The 17,379-nt window shown below is 39.4% G+C and overlaps 3 protein-coding genes across 6 annotated transcripts in view; 1 reads left to right on the forward strand and 2 right to left on the reverse strand.

Moving 5' to 3' along the window:
• LOC134287830 (uncharacterized) overlaps window positions 1-17,379 on the reverse strand; it is a 216,384-nt gene that overhangs the window by 124,867 nt on the left and 74,138 nt on the right. The gene's annotated exons all lie outside the window — the stretch shown is intronic.
• Window positions 1-17,379, reverse strand: part of LOC109409337 (crossover junction endonuclease MUS81-like) — a 39,066-nt gene that overhangs the window by 8,759 nt on the left and 12,928 nt on the right. Inside the window, exon 3 of one of the 3 annotated variants that reach the window (XM_062850844.1) lies at window positions 6,998-7,149. The exons of the other annotated variants lie outside the window; for them this stretch is intronic. The gene's annotated coding sequence lies outside the window, so the exon portion shown is untranslated. Of the gene's footprint in view, window positions 1-6,997; window positions 7,150-17,379 lie in introns of those variants that run through there. 3 annotated transcript variants of the gene reach the window in all.
• The window catches only part of LOC109409339 (venom protease-like), a 21,537-nt gene continuing 11,313 nt past the window's right edge, over window positions 7,156-17,379 (forward strand). The window contains exons 1-3 of one of the 2 annotated variants that reach the window (XM_029869292.2): window positions 7,156-7,300; window positions 7,380-7,622; window positions 16,830-17,097. In XM_029869292.2, coding sequence (XP_029725152.1) covers window positions 7,207-7,300; window positions 7,380-7,622; window positions 16,830-17,097 — 605 coding nt within the window. In that variant the 5' untranslated portion in view covers window positions 7,156-7,206. The remainder of the gene's footprint in view (window positions 7,301-7,379; window positions 7,623-16,829; window positions 17,098-17,379) is intronic. The other variant, XM_029869293.2, reaches the window with a different exon arrangement.

Consider the following 17,379-nt stretch of genomic DNA (forward strand, 5'->3'; position numbering starts at 1 on the left):
TGCTAAGTGAAGTGAAAACTGATAGTAGCTAGACGTTTATGTTAGAATTTTAGGCAACACGGTATGCTAGTGCATATTGTAATTGCATGGCCCAGACGGCAAATTCGGATTGAATTAAGGTATGTAAACTATTGTGCTCTACATTTGTGTTTTCGTGGGTTTTATTTTTGTTTATTAGTTAGAAATGCTCATCGTCAAATGTGGCTGTTGTGGGGAAAGTGTGCATTGTGTTTTGTGATTGCGTTTGACGCTTTTCTGACGCGATATATGATCTGTCGATCGATATGTAATATGGAGCGAATCTGAATTGCGTTATTTACAACTTGTTTTGCTAAAAGTTCAGATAGTCGTAAACGAATCTTAACCCTCTAATACCCAATACCGCCTTTAGACGGGGTATAGTTTGAGCATTTTTGTAATTTTTGTTTCGTGGAAAATCAAAATTTTTATATTTTTGGCTGATATCTAGGACTGTTTTGTATATCTCAAAATGGTTTTTGGTGTATTTTAAAACGTATTTACATTTTTGAAAAATCATTGAAAAATTGATGTTCTAGTCACCTTCTAGAAGTCATTGTTTATTTTGCATTTAATCACTGCAATTAACATATTTTAAATTTTTCCCAAATCATTCTATCCTAGTTTTATAGTTTAAGGGAATCGAATACACTCTAAAATTATTTTCCTTAAAATTACACGGAAAATAAAATTTTCTATGAAAAAAATTTAAAATAAAAATATTTCAACAACAATCATAATATCTCAAAATGTTTTCATCTCAAAAAATCCATAGTATTCCAAATAGGCTTCCAGGAAAAATATAAAACTTTGGGGATGTTCAAAAATAAAAATTAGAAAAATCAAAAACTAAAATTCACGAAATTGAGAATTAAAAAGAATCATCTTCCAAAACATGTTTAAATCGATTTTGGATGACGAAAAATGATATTTAGATCAAAATCAAAAATTTGGGTATTAGAGGGTTAAGAGTGATTTATATACAATATTTTTTAACAATCCTTCAGCAAGGCATGACATTTTATATGATTTTAATTTAGTATGAATGGATATGCGATATGGTATGCACATCCTTTTACGATGCGTGGTTTACACAGCTAAAAATTCTGAATTCGTCATGTAATCAATAATTTATCGTAAAGATCGATCATGGAAAAGAAATTCAAATGTAACTTTCTATTAAATATGATGCACATGACGGTTTAACAAAAGATATTTTAATCATTAGTTGTATTTACATTAACATTACAACATTGCGGTAACATTCTGCACAATGAAATTTGAATTTGTTCGATCATTTTTACTTCACACGAACGGGCCACGAAATTTACATGACTGTAATGTAGAGCTGACAGGAGCGCCACAATCTGTGCAAACCAAAACAAACATGGTTACTCTCCGCGCGGACAAAATTTTCCTCAAGAAAAAGTTACCAATTGCGCATATTATCGCTTGTAAAATGATTGGAAGTTTCGAGGTAAGTGAAATAAAGATTGTACAATGATGACACAAGTTTACAAAATAAAACGAAAGTCGTGAACTTCTGTCAACGACCAAAATTTTTAAAGCACAATTTAGTGCTGATTTCGAAACCGACCTTCAAAATATTTAAAGTAGAACAGTTTTTGAGATTTAGCTCAATATCGTGTTTTGCAACTTTTCAAAATATGTAATTTACTAAAATTCAAATATATTGCGTTTTGTTCAACCAATTTTAAATCTCTTTCCATAAATTAAAAGCTGAATACAATACCATTCGGTCATCTGAATACAGGTTTTGCATCAGACTGATGAAATTCAAGATATTGGCGAGTTTTAGGGACGATCTTCTCAAATTTTAGCAAAATTCCCTAATTTTTTTTAAAGAAATGTATTTTTTTCAATCAGAAAAAACCAACTTAAAAATTTTTTCTCGACGTTTATTTGACATATCATATGTAGGTGAGTTACAGTAAAAAATTCAGCTCAATCGGAGCATTGATTACGGAGAATGAGGTGTGTGAAGTGAGCGACGTTGCTTTAAAATAGAACAAAAATCGATTTCAAATCATCAACCTTGTATGGAAAATTTCCGCTCTACTGTAATTTTTTTCCTTCACGTTTTCGAACTCAGGGCATGATTCTACACCAAAAATGATCATCAGCTTACCGAGTTCAAAAATGCTGTAAACTAGTGTGATATGCCATCAGCAAAAGTGTTTTCATCTGCAGATTGTTCAGAAAAGCAGCCAACCCGGATCCCGTGTTCAAGGTGGTTCAAGTCTGCAGCTGCGCTACATTCTACTGCATTAGAAAGGCTCTAGTCGCTGTGCCTGATTATTCAGATACTAATGATTCCTGATTCAAGATGTGTTTAGTAATGATTATAATAAAAATGATTTAGAACTGTTCGTTGGTGCCTCGTTATTCATTTGCAAAGTGACAAAACAGTTTTTCACACCTGAAATAAAAATAAAGGGAGAGAGAGAGAGGGAGAAACAAACAAAACTATGAAGTTTACAAGGCTAACATTTCCGATAGATGTAATGTTGAAATGGCACGTAATTCTACAGCATTTTCCACGCTCCAATTATGTGCATTATATTTGATGTAAATGTACACGGATTTTTCGAACTGTGTACTGGGTTCACCTCCGCACCAAATGTACTATGTACAAGACGCTAATAAGACCGGTGGTTCTCTACGGACACAAGACATGGAGGATGCTCGAGGAGGGCTTGCAAGCAGTCGGAGTTTTCGAGCGACGCGTGCTCAGGACGATCTTCGGCGGCGTGCAGGAGAGCGGTGTGTGGCGGCGTAGAAGCACGAGCTCGCTGCACTCTACGGTGAACCCAATATCCTGAAAGCGGCTAAATCTGGACGGATACGGTGGACAGGCAAGCTGTTGCTAGAATGCCGGACAACAACCCTAAATTAGTGCATGCTAACCATCCGGTTGATACAAGAAGGCGTGGAGCGTAGAGAGAGCGACGAGCGGACCAGTTGGAGGGTGATCTGGCGACCGTTGGTCGTGACCGACGTTGGAGAGCTGCAGCTGCAAATCGAGTATTATGGCAGCAAATTGTTGATTCAGTGTTATCATGAATTTGATGTTGAACTAGATTGCTTAATGAATGTGCCTAGACAAAGGCGAAATTCCGGAGAGGTGGAATAAGCAACGATTGGTTCTACTGTCCAAACCCAGGAATCCACCCGGCGATTCGTTGGCATACAGACCTATCTGTCTTCTGGACACCGATCTACGGTGGACGCCACTAGGGCTGTAATCAAAACGGCCGAAATAGCGCTCAAAAAGAAACGAGTGGAAACCCGCTATTAAAGAATGCGTTCAACAGCGTCAGCTGGGCCACCATTGAGTGGGCCCAACCCCCCCGTAACTTGACAGATGAGCTCAGTTTCGCGTACCTACTTGCAAATCGCAGATGTCGCTACAGTTCGTAAACAACGGGTCCATCCTTCACTGACGCAATATTTTTTCTCCATGCGAAAACATCTTTTTGTTTCGTGGTGAGTGGAAGCCAACAAGGGGCTAGCGTTTCGTTTTAAAAGGACGTATTCAACAGAAGCGCAAAAACGAATGCTCATTAAAAATTGAAATTTTTTTGATTTTTCTTTTTGCTGTAAGAAATGTAATAAAAGCACATGTTTAAACGGTCTTCCCACTCTTCCATATGAATTGGTGACTGCGCATGCTAGACCAAACCGAAGATCGAACTCGGAAAAAAAACATCTGCAAATGATTGTTTTTAACTTCTATTTTGACTTGGCCACCATATATGTAGCTGTAAAATGTTAGCATAAGTAACCAAATTTAATACTTGCTGGTGCTTAATAACCGCATTAGAAGAAAACATGAGTTTCTTATTAATTTTTTTTTATCTGTATTAACGAGATTTTTAGCCCTGGGCTAGTTCATCTCGGGACCCACGCTTTGGTTCCCTTCCGAAGGAAGAACTCACATTTTGTGAGTTTGTCGGGAGTGGGATTCGATCCCAGGTCCTCGGCGTGATAGTCACGTGTTCTAACCATCCAACCAGGTCCTTTCCACTTATTAATTTTATGAAAGCCGATTACTTTGCCTTTACATGTTTTATAGATATAATTTTCGCTTCTAGTAAACAAATTCATTATGCCGCACTTAATTTGCATTTATATACCACAAAAAAGCGGAAACAACAAACAAAGGTTTCTGTTTAATGTTTTAATATTTTTTTGTTCGGTTTGTTATTGTCGGTTTTCGTCCTTTTCAAAAGTAGCGCTTGCCGCTTTGAATCTGACAGTACCACCCGGACCAAAATTTTTAGGTACGCTGACGTTGTTCGGCAGCTGTCAAGAAACTCCCGGGTTGAGTGGGCCAAACACCACCTAGGAGTCCCGGTTAGCCTTTGCCGGATACTGGAAAGCTACTTCCAGAATAGGGTGCTAATTCATGACACCAAGGAAGGCGAGAGCAGCTACATCACCGCGGAAGTACCTCAGGGGTCCATCTTGGGACCGGTACTATGGATCGCAGTGTATGATGGCGTATTGAGGTTCAAACTTCCACCGATCGTAAAACTGGTCGGCTTTGCCAATGATAATACCCTCGTGATATACGGCAATTCGATATAGGAAGTGGAACTGACAGGTGGCACTCGCGCATCACAAAACGGTCGTGGTAGTGGTAAACAACCGCTAGTCAGAACAACAGGCAGTGGTCACCACAGAAGGGTGCCGATCAACTCTAAGCGCTCACTGAAGCAATTGTGGCGTGGGTCATGATCTACGATAAGCTGAAAAGCGGAAGCCACGTAGAATATTCCTGTAAAAGGCATTGTCAAAGGTAATGTCAAAAACTCGGCAATAGTCCCGAGTAAGCGTACTTAAGATGCTTAGGACAGTAACTGCTCCCATACTGGAATGACGCCGCTGCTTGGTCGATTCACTAGTAGTCAACCAAAACGTGAAGCGACTCCAGAGTACACACAAGCTAATGTGCCTTAGCTTCCCAAAGGACGCGGTATGTGTGCTAGCGGGCATCATGCCCATAGCTTTAGTGGTGGTAGAGGACGAATAGTACTTCGAGCGACGCGGCATAAGAGGCGCGAGACGGATCGCCAGAATATTGTCTATGTTGAAGTGGCAGAGGGATTGGGACTCATGCTCAGCGTGTCTAAATGGAGGAGCAGGTCCATGAGCACGAGCAGGCCCCAGCGAGGTGAATTTTCACTAGACACAATTTCTGTCAGGCAATGGGTGGTTCAGATGGTATGATTCGGATATGCCGCATGCCCAAAATGCACAGATTGTGACGAGACCGCAGAGCATGTGCTCTTCGAATGCCCACGCTTCGTGGAGCAAAGGTCGAGTGTGCAGGAAATGTGCGGTAGAGATATCACTCCTGAGATAACGTTGTTGAAACGATGTATACCGGGGCGGACAAGTTTGAACCAGTTACTCCCACGGTTTCCCGAATCGTACTTGAACTACAGTGAAAATGGCGGGCCGACCAACAGCAAGTTGAGTTACCCCTCCGACCGCCTACCTCCCCCCTCCAACGCACAATCTATAGAATAAGCCAGGACTCAGGCTTCCAGAGGAAAGAAGACTACTTAAGGCGGTAGTTGGTGGAACGTTAATCAATTGAGAGTACTCATGTACGGTCCCCCTTTTCGATGTCATTCCTAACGGGCGAACCGCGAAGGTAAAGAAGAGAGAGAATGAGTTTTTAGTGGGTCGAAACTCACATAACCCGAGGAACCACCTTTTGGATGTCTTATCGGCAGATTTTCACATTCTATAAAATAAAAAAATATGGATAGGCTTACAGTAGGTTTCGTAATTGTGAAATTGTGTACTTATTTTGCTTCAGATACTCACTATTCAAAAACAAACGCTTCAAGCCTGCCCTCGCCGATCATTTCAATTCGCACATCATTTATGCTTCTCCAGGGAACTACCCAACACCATATACTGCTGGTTCACCTCAGCTAACACCAAACAACAAAACCGCATAGAATCGAAAACATCGAACCAGAAGCAACTCGGTAGGATAAATAATTCCGTTGAAGCAACCCGAAACCGGTTCGCGGGTATTTTTTCTCCTGGACGTGCGGATGCACCACTCCATTAATAATCGATTCATTTTAGAGTCCCACTGGGCACGCGAGTTTGCTCATTCAACATCACTTAACGCACCACTTTGTGTGCTATAAACTAAATAAACCATATACCAGCTGTTTATGGTGCTGTTTCGTAGTTCTCACTATCAATTCGCGGCTGGTTGTGTGCTGTTTCGGATTTGGGAAGGATTGCAAATGAAGAACAAATTTTGCATATGAAAATGTTTCATTGAATTGCAAGGCAGTGAGTCTGATGATCAATATTACCTACGATGAGATGACTAATGAAGCCGGTTTCATCGATGGCCGGTCGAAGTTTTCAATTTTCAATTATATGCCCGGGCACTAATTTGTAAAAAGTTTGAATATTTTATTGGAACGACTTTTCAAAGCAATTTATGGGGCAGTTCCTGAATCATATCATAAGTGTTGGCTTATTATTATGATGCGCGCCTTTGCTAATAGCATAGAATCTAAGCATGTCGTTCTGATCCATGCACTCTTTCGTTTCAGTTTCAACACATAATTGACGCTATCTTCTCTTGCTATAGATTGTTGTTTTTTCTTTCGGTCTGAATTGTACGTACAGCTCTCTGATAATAGTTGGTTGAAATTATCAAAACAGTTCATTTTATTTAAGAAACAAAGTGTATTTATAACTTCTGAAATATTCTTATAAGTATTGGTTCATGATGATGCACGCCTTTGCTAATTGCATAGAACCTAAGCATATCATTCTGAATCATGCACCCTTTCGCTTCAGCTTTCACACATAATTGACGCTATCTTATCATATCTTATTACGATTCTTTTCAAACAAGTAAAAACATGTCAAATTTCACTATTCAAATAAATTCTATCACTAACAGGAAAACTTTCATTAACCCTTCAATATGTTGTTATTCACTCCTGCTCGGCAGCATATTTGATAATCCTCTCGAGTTCAAACGGAACGGCACTCAGGTCACTAATTAATAGCAGCGGCGGATGGCGCAGTGATCCCCTCGCAGCGCAGCCTGTGTAGGTAAAGCTGAAATGGAACGCGTCCAGCTGCGTTTAGTCGAGTGCCGGTTCTGAATCAGTAAAGATGAGTATTTTCGATTGCTTGACCGTTCGGTTCCGATCGCTGTTGTTCGTATTGGCGCTTTCGGCGATTGTCGTGCATGGAGAAGAGGATTTAGGTGATTTGAAAATTTTGAACCGACAAAAAAATCCATTCCACAGATAAGTAACCACTTTTCGTATTGCGTATAATTGCAGTAGTTGTGGGAGATGAGTGCATCGTTCAGCGCACAAACGCGGCCGGAGTCTGCCGGGCCGTTTCCGATTGCCCCTCGGTGATCGATGACATTCGAAACCGGCGTGCGAATCCGACCAAGTGTGGCTTTCTGGGTCGAGTTCAAATTGTTTGCTGTCCAGATGGAGTCCAGCCTAAAACAACAACCTCGACGAGTGCCCCGTTGACCCCATCGGCGATGAGTAATCATCCACGGATTGCGGAAAGTACGCTAATTTAATTGACATTGCATACAGGTGCACGCACTTAGTGCAGCAGCGATAGTGATGCTGGACCGGTGAGAGTTTACACACCTCGCTTTATTAGCCGCTGGGAGGTAACAGTTGAGTAATTCCATGTCAAATTGAGAAAAAAATTGAGACGAATTCACATCCGCTAAATTTTAGGATCTATACTTTTGACTCACTTTCAGTCGTTTAAGCAAACGAACGGGTTGCGAGTCCAATGGAGCTACATGGCATGTTTCGTTTTGGCAGAATGTGACCCTAAGGGGCTGTCCATAAACCACGTGGTCATGAGGGGGGGGGGGGGGGGTTCGGCCAATAACAATTTTGTATGGACAAATAAAAAAAATTGTATGGACTAATGACCACGCGGGGGGGGAGGGGGGGTTGAAAAGTCCCAAAAAAATGACCACGTGGTTTATGGACAGCCCCTAAGGCAGGGCGCAAAATTTTCGAGCAGACGTGCTGAAGTTCACCGTACGGCAATTTTCATTCACTTGCCTGCATGTTCATATTCAGCTGCTCGATACTCGTTTGTCAACTGAATGAAAGTCAATGAATATTTGTAAACATCTTACAAAATGTTAAATTGCTGATAAAATATTAACGTTTCGATTACATTTAACGGTGCTTTACACAGATCTTTTCCCATTTGATTGTTGTGAAGTGTTTTTGGAAGGAATCGTAGCCATAAACGTAGGTAATTATGAAGGTGTTTCTCGATCGGCTTTATATACAATGACTACGAATTGACTGACTGTGTGAAGAGGGAGAGCGAAAATGAATTTGTTTGTTTTGAATATTCAGTGCAGAATTATTCAAATTTGTGCTGTTTTCAGTCAATGACTATGAACATTTTGCACCCTGACTTTTGAGAGATACTCGTTGAAAACAGCTCGATATATGAGCGATTGGGGTTCGGGAGATTTACTCAAAAAGCCAATGCTTCTACAGGATGTCTACTACCTGGAAAAACCTGGAAAACCTGGAATCCCCAGGGAATTTTTTTTACAGGGAAAAACCTGAAATACTCAGGGAATATCTTGAGTACTCAGGGAAATTTTACTCCGATAAAAAAAAACATTGGGTCGTATGAATAAAAACCTGGTAGTAAAAAATGTTAATTAATTTTTTCCAGAAATTCTGTCAGGGCTTCTTTCTGAAACTTCTTTAGATATACCTCCTCTAATGTCTACCAGGATTTCTTATAAAATTCCTTCCGCATGTTTGACGCTATTTTTTTCTTGGTATTCCTTTTTCATTTTTTTCCCGGAAATGTATACTTCTGGATTCCTTCCAGGTTTCCTGAATTCCAACCGATTTTTCTGGAGTTTTTCACGGGGATACTATTTCTTCCCGGAGTTCCTCCAGTGTTTTGTTCAAAGAAAACTTCCTAGGGTTTGTACCAGAATTGATCCCGAATAGTCTATAAGAATTTCTGTCAGGATAAATCGTAGAATTTCTTTCGGCATACCTCAAGGAAATTTTACACGATTCCTTCCGGTGTTCCTCTTGGGACTTCCCCAGAATTTCTTTCGGAGTTGCTAAAGGAGTTATTCCTGGGGTTTCTACTAAAGTTCCTCCAAGGCAGGGTTTCTGAAGGAGTTTTCACGAATTTACTGCAAGAGTTCCTCAAAAGTTTTTTTTTACATTTTTTCCTGTAATATCTTCAAACAATTGGTTTGGGCTTTCTTCAAGATGTTTTTTCTGGTCTCCTACAGGAATTTCTTAAGTTTTAGCGAGGTTTATTTTGAATTATTACCTGAGATTTCTCTCGGAGTATCTCCTCGAATTTCTTTCAGAAGATTCCTTCCGATGTTGGTCATGAGATGTCTCTCAGAGTTTTTTTTTTATTTACCCTGGACTTTCTCCTAAGATTTTCTTCCCGAGTGCCTTCTGGGATTTCCACAGGAATTATTGCTGATATATCTCATTGAATTATTCTCTTGCATTCTTTCAGAGCCAGGCTGTTCCTTGTAGTTGTACCGGATTTCTTGCAGTGATTCACCTGAGATTTTTTTTTACAGATATTCTCTGCATTATTCCCAAAATTCTTCTCGGAATCTTTACCAGAAATTGTTCCAAGATGCTGGATACTCCTTTAGAGATTTTTCCCAAAGTTATTGCAGGGATTCTTCTACGGGTTTTCCTCAGAATGTCTCCTGCGATAACTTACGAAATACCTTATAAGAAATTCTTGGCGAAATATTCGAGGGAATTCAAATAAAATTTTGCGAGAAACTTCGCAAAGTGTTATTGCAGAAATCTCGACAGGAACTTCAGGAAAAACCTGAGAAAAAATGAGTCATCTCGAAAAAAGTTCTAGGTAATAGTAATCCCGAAAAGAAATATTAAGGACATCCAAGGAGGAATTCTGAAAACCTCATGGAATCCTGAAAGCAGCTACGGACGAAGTTCCGCGATATATTTATAATCGGAGGAATTTGGCACTCTCAGTCTTACAAAATCAAACGATTTATTTTAATCTGCCCGACGTTTCGGCCATGGGATGTGGCCTTTTTCAAGGGAAAATTGGTCTATCGTTTTCGTCCTAAATTGTCTGTTTTTGTGGTTGTCGGTTGGTCATGATCTGGGCTTTTTTGTGGTGATTTTGTGGTAACTTTTTCCACCAACTTTTCACAGTACTACTTGATCTAACCAACGACTGTTGAGGAATTCAAAAAAAAAAACAGTAGTTTCATTCAATTAAAAGTTTAATACTATAAATAAAATATATATTAAATACTTAATATAAATTCAGTTGTCGCAATATCGATGACCGGATTATCCATTGCATGCGAGTTCCAGTTTTCCACCTAAATCAAAAAAAAAACTCAATTTAGCAACTTATTTCAATTCATTTTTAATTAATTACTTACTTTTTGGGATCATCCTTGGAATCATCACTAAGAAAATAACTTTTTTTTATTTTTTTGTTGAAAAAATTGACAAACGCTCGCTTTTTGGAGCGTTTGTCAACACAAGCCCAGGATCTCAAAAATGTGTAACTGGCCATCAGCTCACAGCGTGAGTATGACGTACACATAATTTTCACACATTCTCCCGGATTTGCAGCGATGCTCCACAGTGAGTAACTGTTACTCATGCGATGTGTGAAGCAGTTTAAGCGTGTACTGATTGAACGAAACTTAACACGGATAAAAGGCTATTCTCGTGAAAAATTTCAACGCTCGGAGCGTGAATCGAATCCTCATCCATCCGGATTCTAACCGCATGGCTACGAGGTTGAGCAATAAAATAAATTTTTGAAGAGCAGGGGAACTTACGTATTTTCGGCAGTTTTTTTTCTTTTCGTCATGGGGGGTTTTTTGAAACCTGCTGAACTCAGAGTTGACATCAAATCCTTCCCAACCAAGCTCAAGTTTCAGGCAATTTGGCCGACATAAATCCCTCATGACGAAGAGAATAAACTTGCCGATGATACCCTATGTCACCCTTTATAATATTTAGAAAATTAGGGTTATTTTTTTATATACAGGGTGTTAGGTTCCTGAGTGCAAACTTTTTAAAGGGTGATAGAGGACCATAAATGGAGAAAAAAATTGTTCTACGCATATGGTCAAATCTCAACCGTTACGTAGTTATTGAACTTCCCATGTTTATGACTCTTATTGCCTTAACTGGCAATAACTTGAAAATGGTCAAACTTATCGAAGTTTTTTTACCCTTATTCGAAAGATTATTGAATTGTGCTTTCCATGACAGTTGCAAATTTATGATCTGAAATGCGATGTTAAAATCAAAATTGCAACAAAACGATAAGAGATAGAAGTTTGGTGTCAAAGAACGAATTGTAGAGTGCAACAGTGGCCACAACTTTGCCAAAGAAAGAATTTTAATTTATCACGCATGTTTCAAAGATAATTGACAAAAAACAATAAAAATACACTATTTTTAGCTATTTTGCTCTAGAAAACTTAGTTATTTAACTAAACCAATCGATTCAAAGATGCCATTTGTTAGAAAATTCAATAATCTTTCGAATAAGGGTAAAAAAACTTCAAGTTTGACCATTTTCAAGTTATTGCCAGTTAAGGCAATAAGAGTCATAAACATGGGAAGTTCAATAACTACGTAACGGTTGAGATTTGACCATATGCGTAGAACAATTTTTGTCTCCATTTATGGTCCTCTATCACACTATAAAAAGTTTGCACTCAGGAACCTAACACCCTGTATAAACTTTCAAAAGTTCATCTGGAAAAACCTGGAAAACTCAGGGAATTTTATTTTGAATTATGAGTAGACACCCTGTTCTAATTTAGTGGATAATTGGGTTGTTTAGTGAATAAAATATTGCTATTTTCTATAGCCTAATCGACAGAGCTCATTTTAGTGAGTATAACGTGATTTTATTGGTTTCCAATAGCTTTGTTCTGATGGTTAAATTAACAAAACAATTTTAATTTTCGTGGATAGAATGACAGTTCAGTCGATAAAATGACAGTTCGACCCGAACAAAAAAAATCCCATACAAACTTTAAATGCATTTTAAAAATAGTTCCCGCACACCAAAAAATATGAAATTTTGGATTTCGACTAATTGTTGGGTGGAGAATCCGATTATAAAATTATCCGGATACCACTAAGGAATCCAATTAATTTCAGGATTGGCTCATTTCTCATAAGAATCTTAATCCTCATAATCATGTGTTTAGGAAGTTGGTGTTTTCGACAGAGTTTTTCATAATGCCTACTATGCTCCCCGGCAGATATCTCATTGGTTCCTTGTGTGAGTGTAGCTGGTCTGGCGATACTGGAGTAGCATCTACGGGCGGTCAATCAAGCTCAAGCTCAAGCTCAAGCTGTATGGTAATTGTCTATCTTTTAAACTCGAGTATAGTTTTTACAGCAGCTGCAGCTGCTGATCCTGTTGTAATGCCATATTTTTAAACATCATGTACTGAATTTCTGCAGAGACACCGGAACAGGTATAAGGTGATACTGTTGATTATTGATGGTTTTCGGTGAACACCGGAAAACATTAACAATCAACTCAGATTTTTCGGCTGTTCAGTCTTGCGAATCCGCCGGGATGAACCTGCCTACGGCAGAAAATCCCAGAATAAAATAGATAAAAAAAAATCTTGCGAATTCAAACTGTAGTTTGTTAGCTGCCCGACGTTTCTGCTGTATTTGGCCGGATTAGATGAATACTAAACCCCTACAGAATTACATAAGGTGATGTTCATAAACACGTGGATTCGTAGGATTTGTCCATGTAGATTTAGTTTTTTAAATTTATGTGGTTTGTATAAAGCACAAAATTTGGCCAGACCCACTTTCTCTAAGTTTACGTGATGTATGAACAGCCCCTTGACGAACAAGTTTCGGAGTCAGGTCATTCTAATTTCATGAGATTTGGCAGAAGATAAGAGCATCAACTAGTCTCATATTAACAACAATCATTTGAGCTTCAAACCATAATTCAGTCAAAAAGCAGTCTTCCACTCAAAATCACAAATCCGTTATTGGGAATGAGTTAACTGTTTCCAGATGTTATTGGGAGTTAAATAATAATTTCTTATCAATGTTGGTAGAATAGTGAGCGGATGCTTTTGAGCTTTTGGGAATCGATGGTGGTTGTTTTGTTTTATCTTAATAAGTGCTGCGATCGGCTGTAACAGCGATCACAAGCTATAAAAATACACACTTATTTTAGTTTGGTGAGCTCAATCAATTTTAAATATTTGCTATTGTTCTAACGGCTACGAATACAAACTGGTTGGAAACAACTTGGAACACTTTTTGGGCATTTTTACAGGTATTTTGGTAATGTTGTTTTATTCAAGTACCGTCTACCCCCGTTGGTTTGAACGACACCTCATGCAAATCAACGGGGTTCATTTTTTAATTTGAACTTCTAGTAACTCTGTTAGCATCGAAAAACACATTGATGGTAGCCCTTTTTGCTGTTTTGTTTTGATTCTGCGTTCCGTTTCACCCCGTTCCATGAGCAGAATGACGTTTGAACCATTTTTAGTTTGAACGATGTGCAGATTGGAGGGGGTCAAATTAAAAAGTGTTCAGATTAGATGAGGTCAAACCAAAGGGGGTAGACGGTATTTAATATTTGGAAATTTCTTAGCTTACAACATCAAATCAAGATTTCTCGAGATTCCTCTTAGGGATTATTTTAAAAATTTGCCCAGAGGTGCAGAATGGCCATAGGATTCGAGCCCTGAACTTAGTTTTGAAGGACATTTTTATTTTGGTCTGTGGGGGCACCGTGTTTTTATTAGTATCAAAAAAAACATGGGATAGTTTCGGAAGCTTCTTTGTCGCGAGTGCATTGCTGTGTGGGGTGAGATCTGTCGTGTATTTACGATTGTTTTGGTCTGAGAGGCAACTACGGTCTCTTGCCTTATAGCAGCATTCGATAATTTCTTCTGGAAGTCTTTCGGGAATTCCTCTTGGGATTCCTTCGGCATTTCCTGCTATAATTTCCTCAGGAGTTTCTCCTGCAACACCTTTAGAGATTCCTTCTCGATATGTTTCGTCAATTCCTCATAGAAATCGTTTGGGGATTATTTTTTCTCGAATTCCCTTGAAAATTCCCACTAGAATTTTTTTGGGGATTCCTGCTGGAATTGCTTGGTGGATTATAGCTGGAATTCCTTCGGGATTCGTGTTGGAGTTCTTTCGGATTTTTTTTTTGAATTCCTGCGGAGATTCCTCCTAGAATTATTTCAGGGATTCCTCATCGAATTCCTACGAGGATTCCTCCTGGAACTCCTCCGGGGATTCCTCCTAAAATTCCTTCGGGGGTTCATCTTAAAATTCATTCAGGGGTTCCTCATGAAATTCCTTCAAGGAATTCTCCTGAAATTCCTTCGCGGATTCCTCGTGCATATTTTTGATGGTTCCTTCTAGATTTTTTTTTTGGGGATTCCTTCTCGAATTCCTTTGCAAATTATTTCTGGAATTCTTTCAGGGTTCTTCCTGAATTTCATTCATAAATTCTCGGATACTTTTTTCAAAACGACGTATCAACATATGATTTGCATGTATTATACGTCGTTCTGAAAAAGTATCTGAGAATTCCTCCTTAAATTCTCTCGGTAATACCTCTTGATATTCCGTCGCGGATTCCTCCTGGAATTCCTTTGGTGATTTCTCCTAGAATTCCTCCGGAGATTCCTCTTGAAATTTCATCAGGAATTCCTAATAAAATTCTTCCAGGATTCCTCCTGGAATCCCTTCGAGATTTCTATATCGAATTCCTTCGGTAATTTATCTTAGAATTCCTTCGAAAATTCCTCCTGGAATTTGGGGATTATTCTTAGAGTGTATGTAGGGATTCCTTCTTGAATTTCTTTGGAGATTACTCCTGGATTTCCTATGGCGATTCGACTTAGAATTCCTTCAGGGCTTCCTCTTGAAAAACCTTTGAGCATTCCGCTTGGATTTCCTTTGATGGTGCCCCTTGCGATTCCTGCAGGGATTTTTCATGTAATATCTGTGGAGATTCCTTCTAGACTTCCTTCAAAGATTCCTCCTGGATTTTTGTTCGAGAATTCTTCCTAGAATTCTTTCGGTTATTCTTTCTGGACGTCCTTCGAAGATTCCTCCTTAAATTTCTTCGAGAATTCCTCCTGATATTTCGTCGGCGATCCCTCCTGGAATTCTTTCGGGATTTTCTCTTGGAATGCCTTTAGTGATTCCTCTTCAAGTTTCTTCGGAGATTCCTCCTGGAATTTCTTCGGGAATTCCTCACGAATTCCTCTTAGAATTCCTTCAGGGATTCTTCATAGAATTCTTTCAGGGATTCCTGCTGGAATTCCTTCATTCCTCGTGGAATTCTTTTGGCAATTCCGCATAGAATTCTCTATGGAATTACTCCTGTAATGCCTTTAGATATTGCTCTTGGGTGTTTTCGTTGATTCCTTTGGGGGTTCCTGCTGTAATTCCCTTTGGATTCCTCGATTACATTTGGGGAATCCTCCTGGCATTTCTTTGGGAATTCTTCATGGATTTCCTTCTGAAATTCTGATCTCTCTAAGGCAGATTATTGTACCGCCAGAGATTCCTGCAGAAGCTCCTTCAGGGCTTCATACAGCATTTTCTGCACAGATTAGTCCAGAATTTTCTTCATGGATTCCTCCAGGAGTTTCTTGGAGGCTCCTTCTAATTTTTTTCTGAGATTCCTCCCTGAAACCATACGGAGATTCCTTAGTGGTAATAGAGCGACCTTATCTTTAATTTTGATAGCCTCTGAAGTTTGTAAGTTGAGAGCTCTCGAACTGTGTACATTGAGAATGGTAAGCCAGTCCCAATCCGTATTAATTGGTTCTTTGTGCAATTTCGATTGCTCTGGTCAATCACGAAGTAGCAACTACTAACTGTGCGGTCATCTATGCTCATGCTCATGCAGTGGGATTCGATCCCAGGTTCTTGGCGTGATAGTCAAGTGTTCTAATCTGGCTGAAAATCGTCGACTTCCTAGCAGAAAAGCCACACCAACAGATGCACTCAAACGCCAATATAAGCTATTCCCTGTTGGCGTTCGCTTAGCCCGTCGTCGTTCAAGCGACGAAAAAGTTGCTGTTCGACAAATCATCCAGAAACATTTTGTGAACAAAAAATCACGTTTACAAAAGATGGTTGCGATCATTCAAACTTTACAATTTGTTCAAATTATGATAGAAATAAGTCATTTCCTTAAATTTTCGCCTTCTTTGCACCCCATTTCGCCATAGTGTACCAGTTATGGCTAATCCCATAAGAAATGCATGCAGATAGTGCGAAGTGCAACCCAAATTAATAAATGTGTCCAGAACTGGTACAGGGTTTCTATCATGATCACCGTAATAAATACTAAAAGCAGATTTGGAACCATTTCTATATTTTTTCTGTAAAGTATGAAAATTAACCAATCATTTGACATATTGATGACATTCAACGGTCTTCTTTTTATTTTTTAACAACCCTACTGCATTGTTATTTTTTTGCGATGAGAAATGGATAATGAACGCAATGCATTTCTTACACCTTTTGACATGGAATTACCCAGACGCATTCACCTGCATCCCGGTCAAGCAGTGCACTCTACGCTAAATGAGATGCAACAAGTGCACGTACCAACAACGTCATTGTTTGATCTTTGTTCTCACCAAACACTCACTCACTATACTGTCTGACTGACCGCATGACTCCATCGTATTCCAGAGTGCATCGAGTACGGGGAAGCCGTCTTCTCGAAAGAGTACGTCAACTCGGTCGGTGCGGAAGAGCCGAAGCTGCAACGGCTGGACAAATGCGGCCACAAAGCGATTGAACTGGTGGTGAATGGCGAAGCGGCTAAATCACGGGAATTCCCCCACATGGCACTGATTGGATATGGTGTGGCACCCGAGGTGCGCTACCTGTGCGGCGGTTCATTGGTCTCCGATAGATTCGTTCTGACCGCGGGCCATTGCATCAATTCCCCGGAAAGGTAAGTTAGTGGGTGCATGTTGATTAGGGTAATCTATGGGCGCGATGTGGTCGAAACGTTTTACGAGAATGAGCATTTCGGTAATTAATCGGGATTTATGCACCTTCAATGTGCTAGAATGTGCTAGAATCCTCACAATGGATGCTTCCCAGTTCTTTTAAGTTTTCTGAAGTAACTAACAAGAGCTAACCTCGACCCCTTAATGCTATAATGCTAAAAGTAACTCGTTTTGGCAATTGCGGGGAAAAATGGCTGGTACAACTTATCCTGTTATAAAAAAAT

This window comes from Aedes albopictus, chromosome 2 (genome assembly GCF_035046485.1).
Source record: "Aedes albopictus strain Foshan chromosome 2, AalbF5, whole genome shotgun sequence".
Lineage (NCBI taxonomy): Eukaryota > Metazoa > Arthropoda > Insecta > Diptera > Culicidae > Aedes > Aedes albopictus.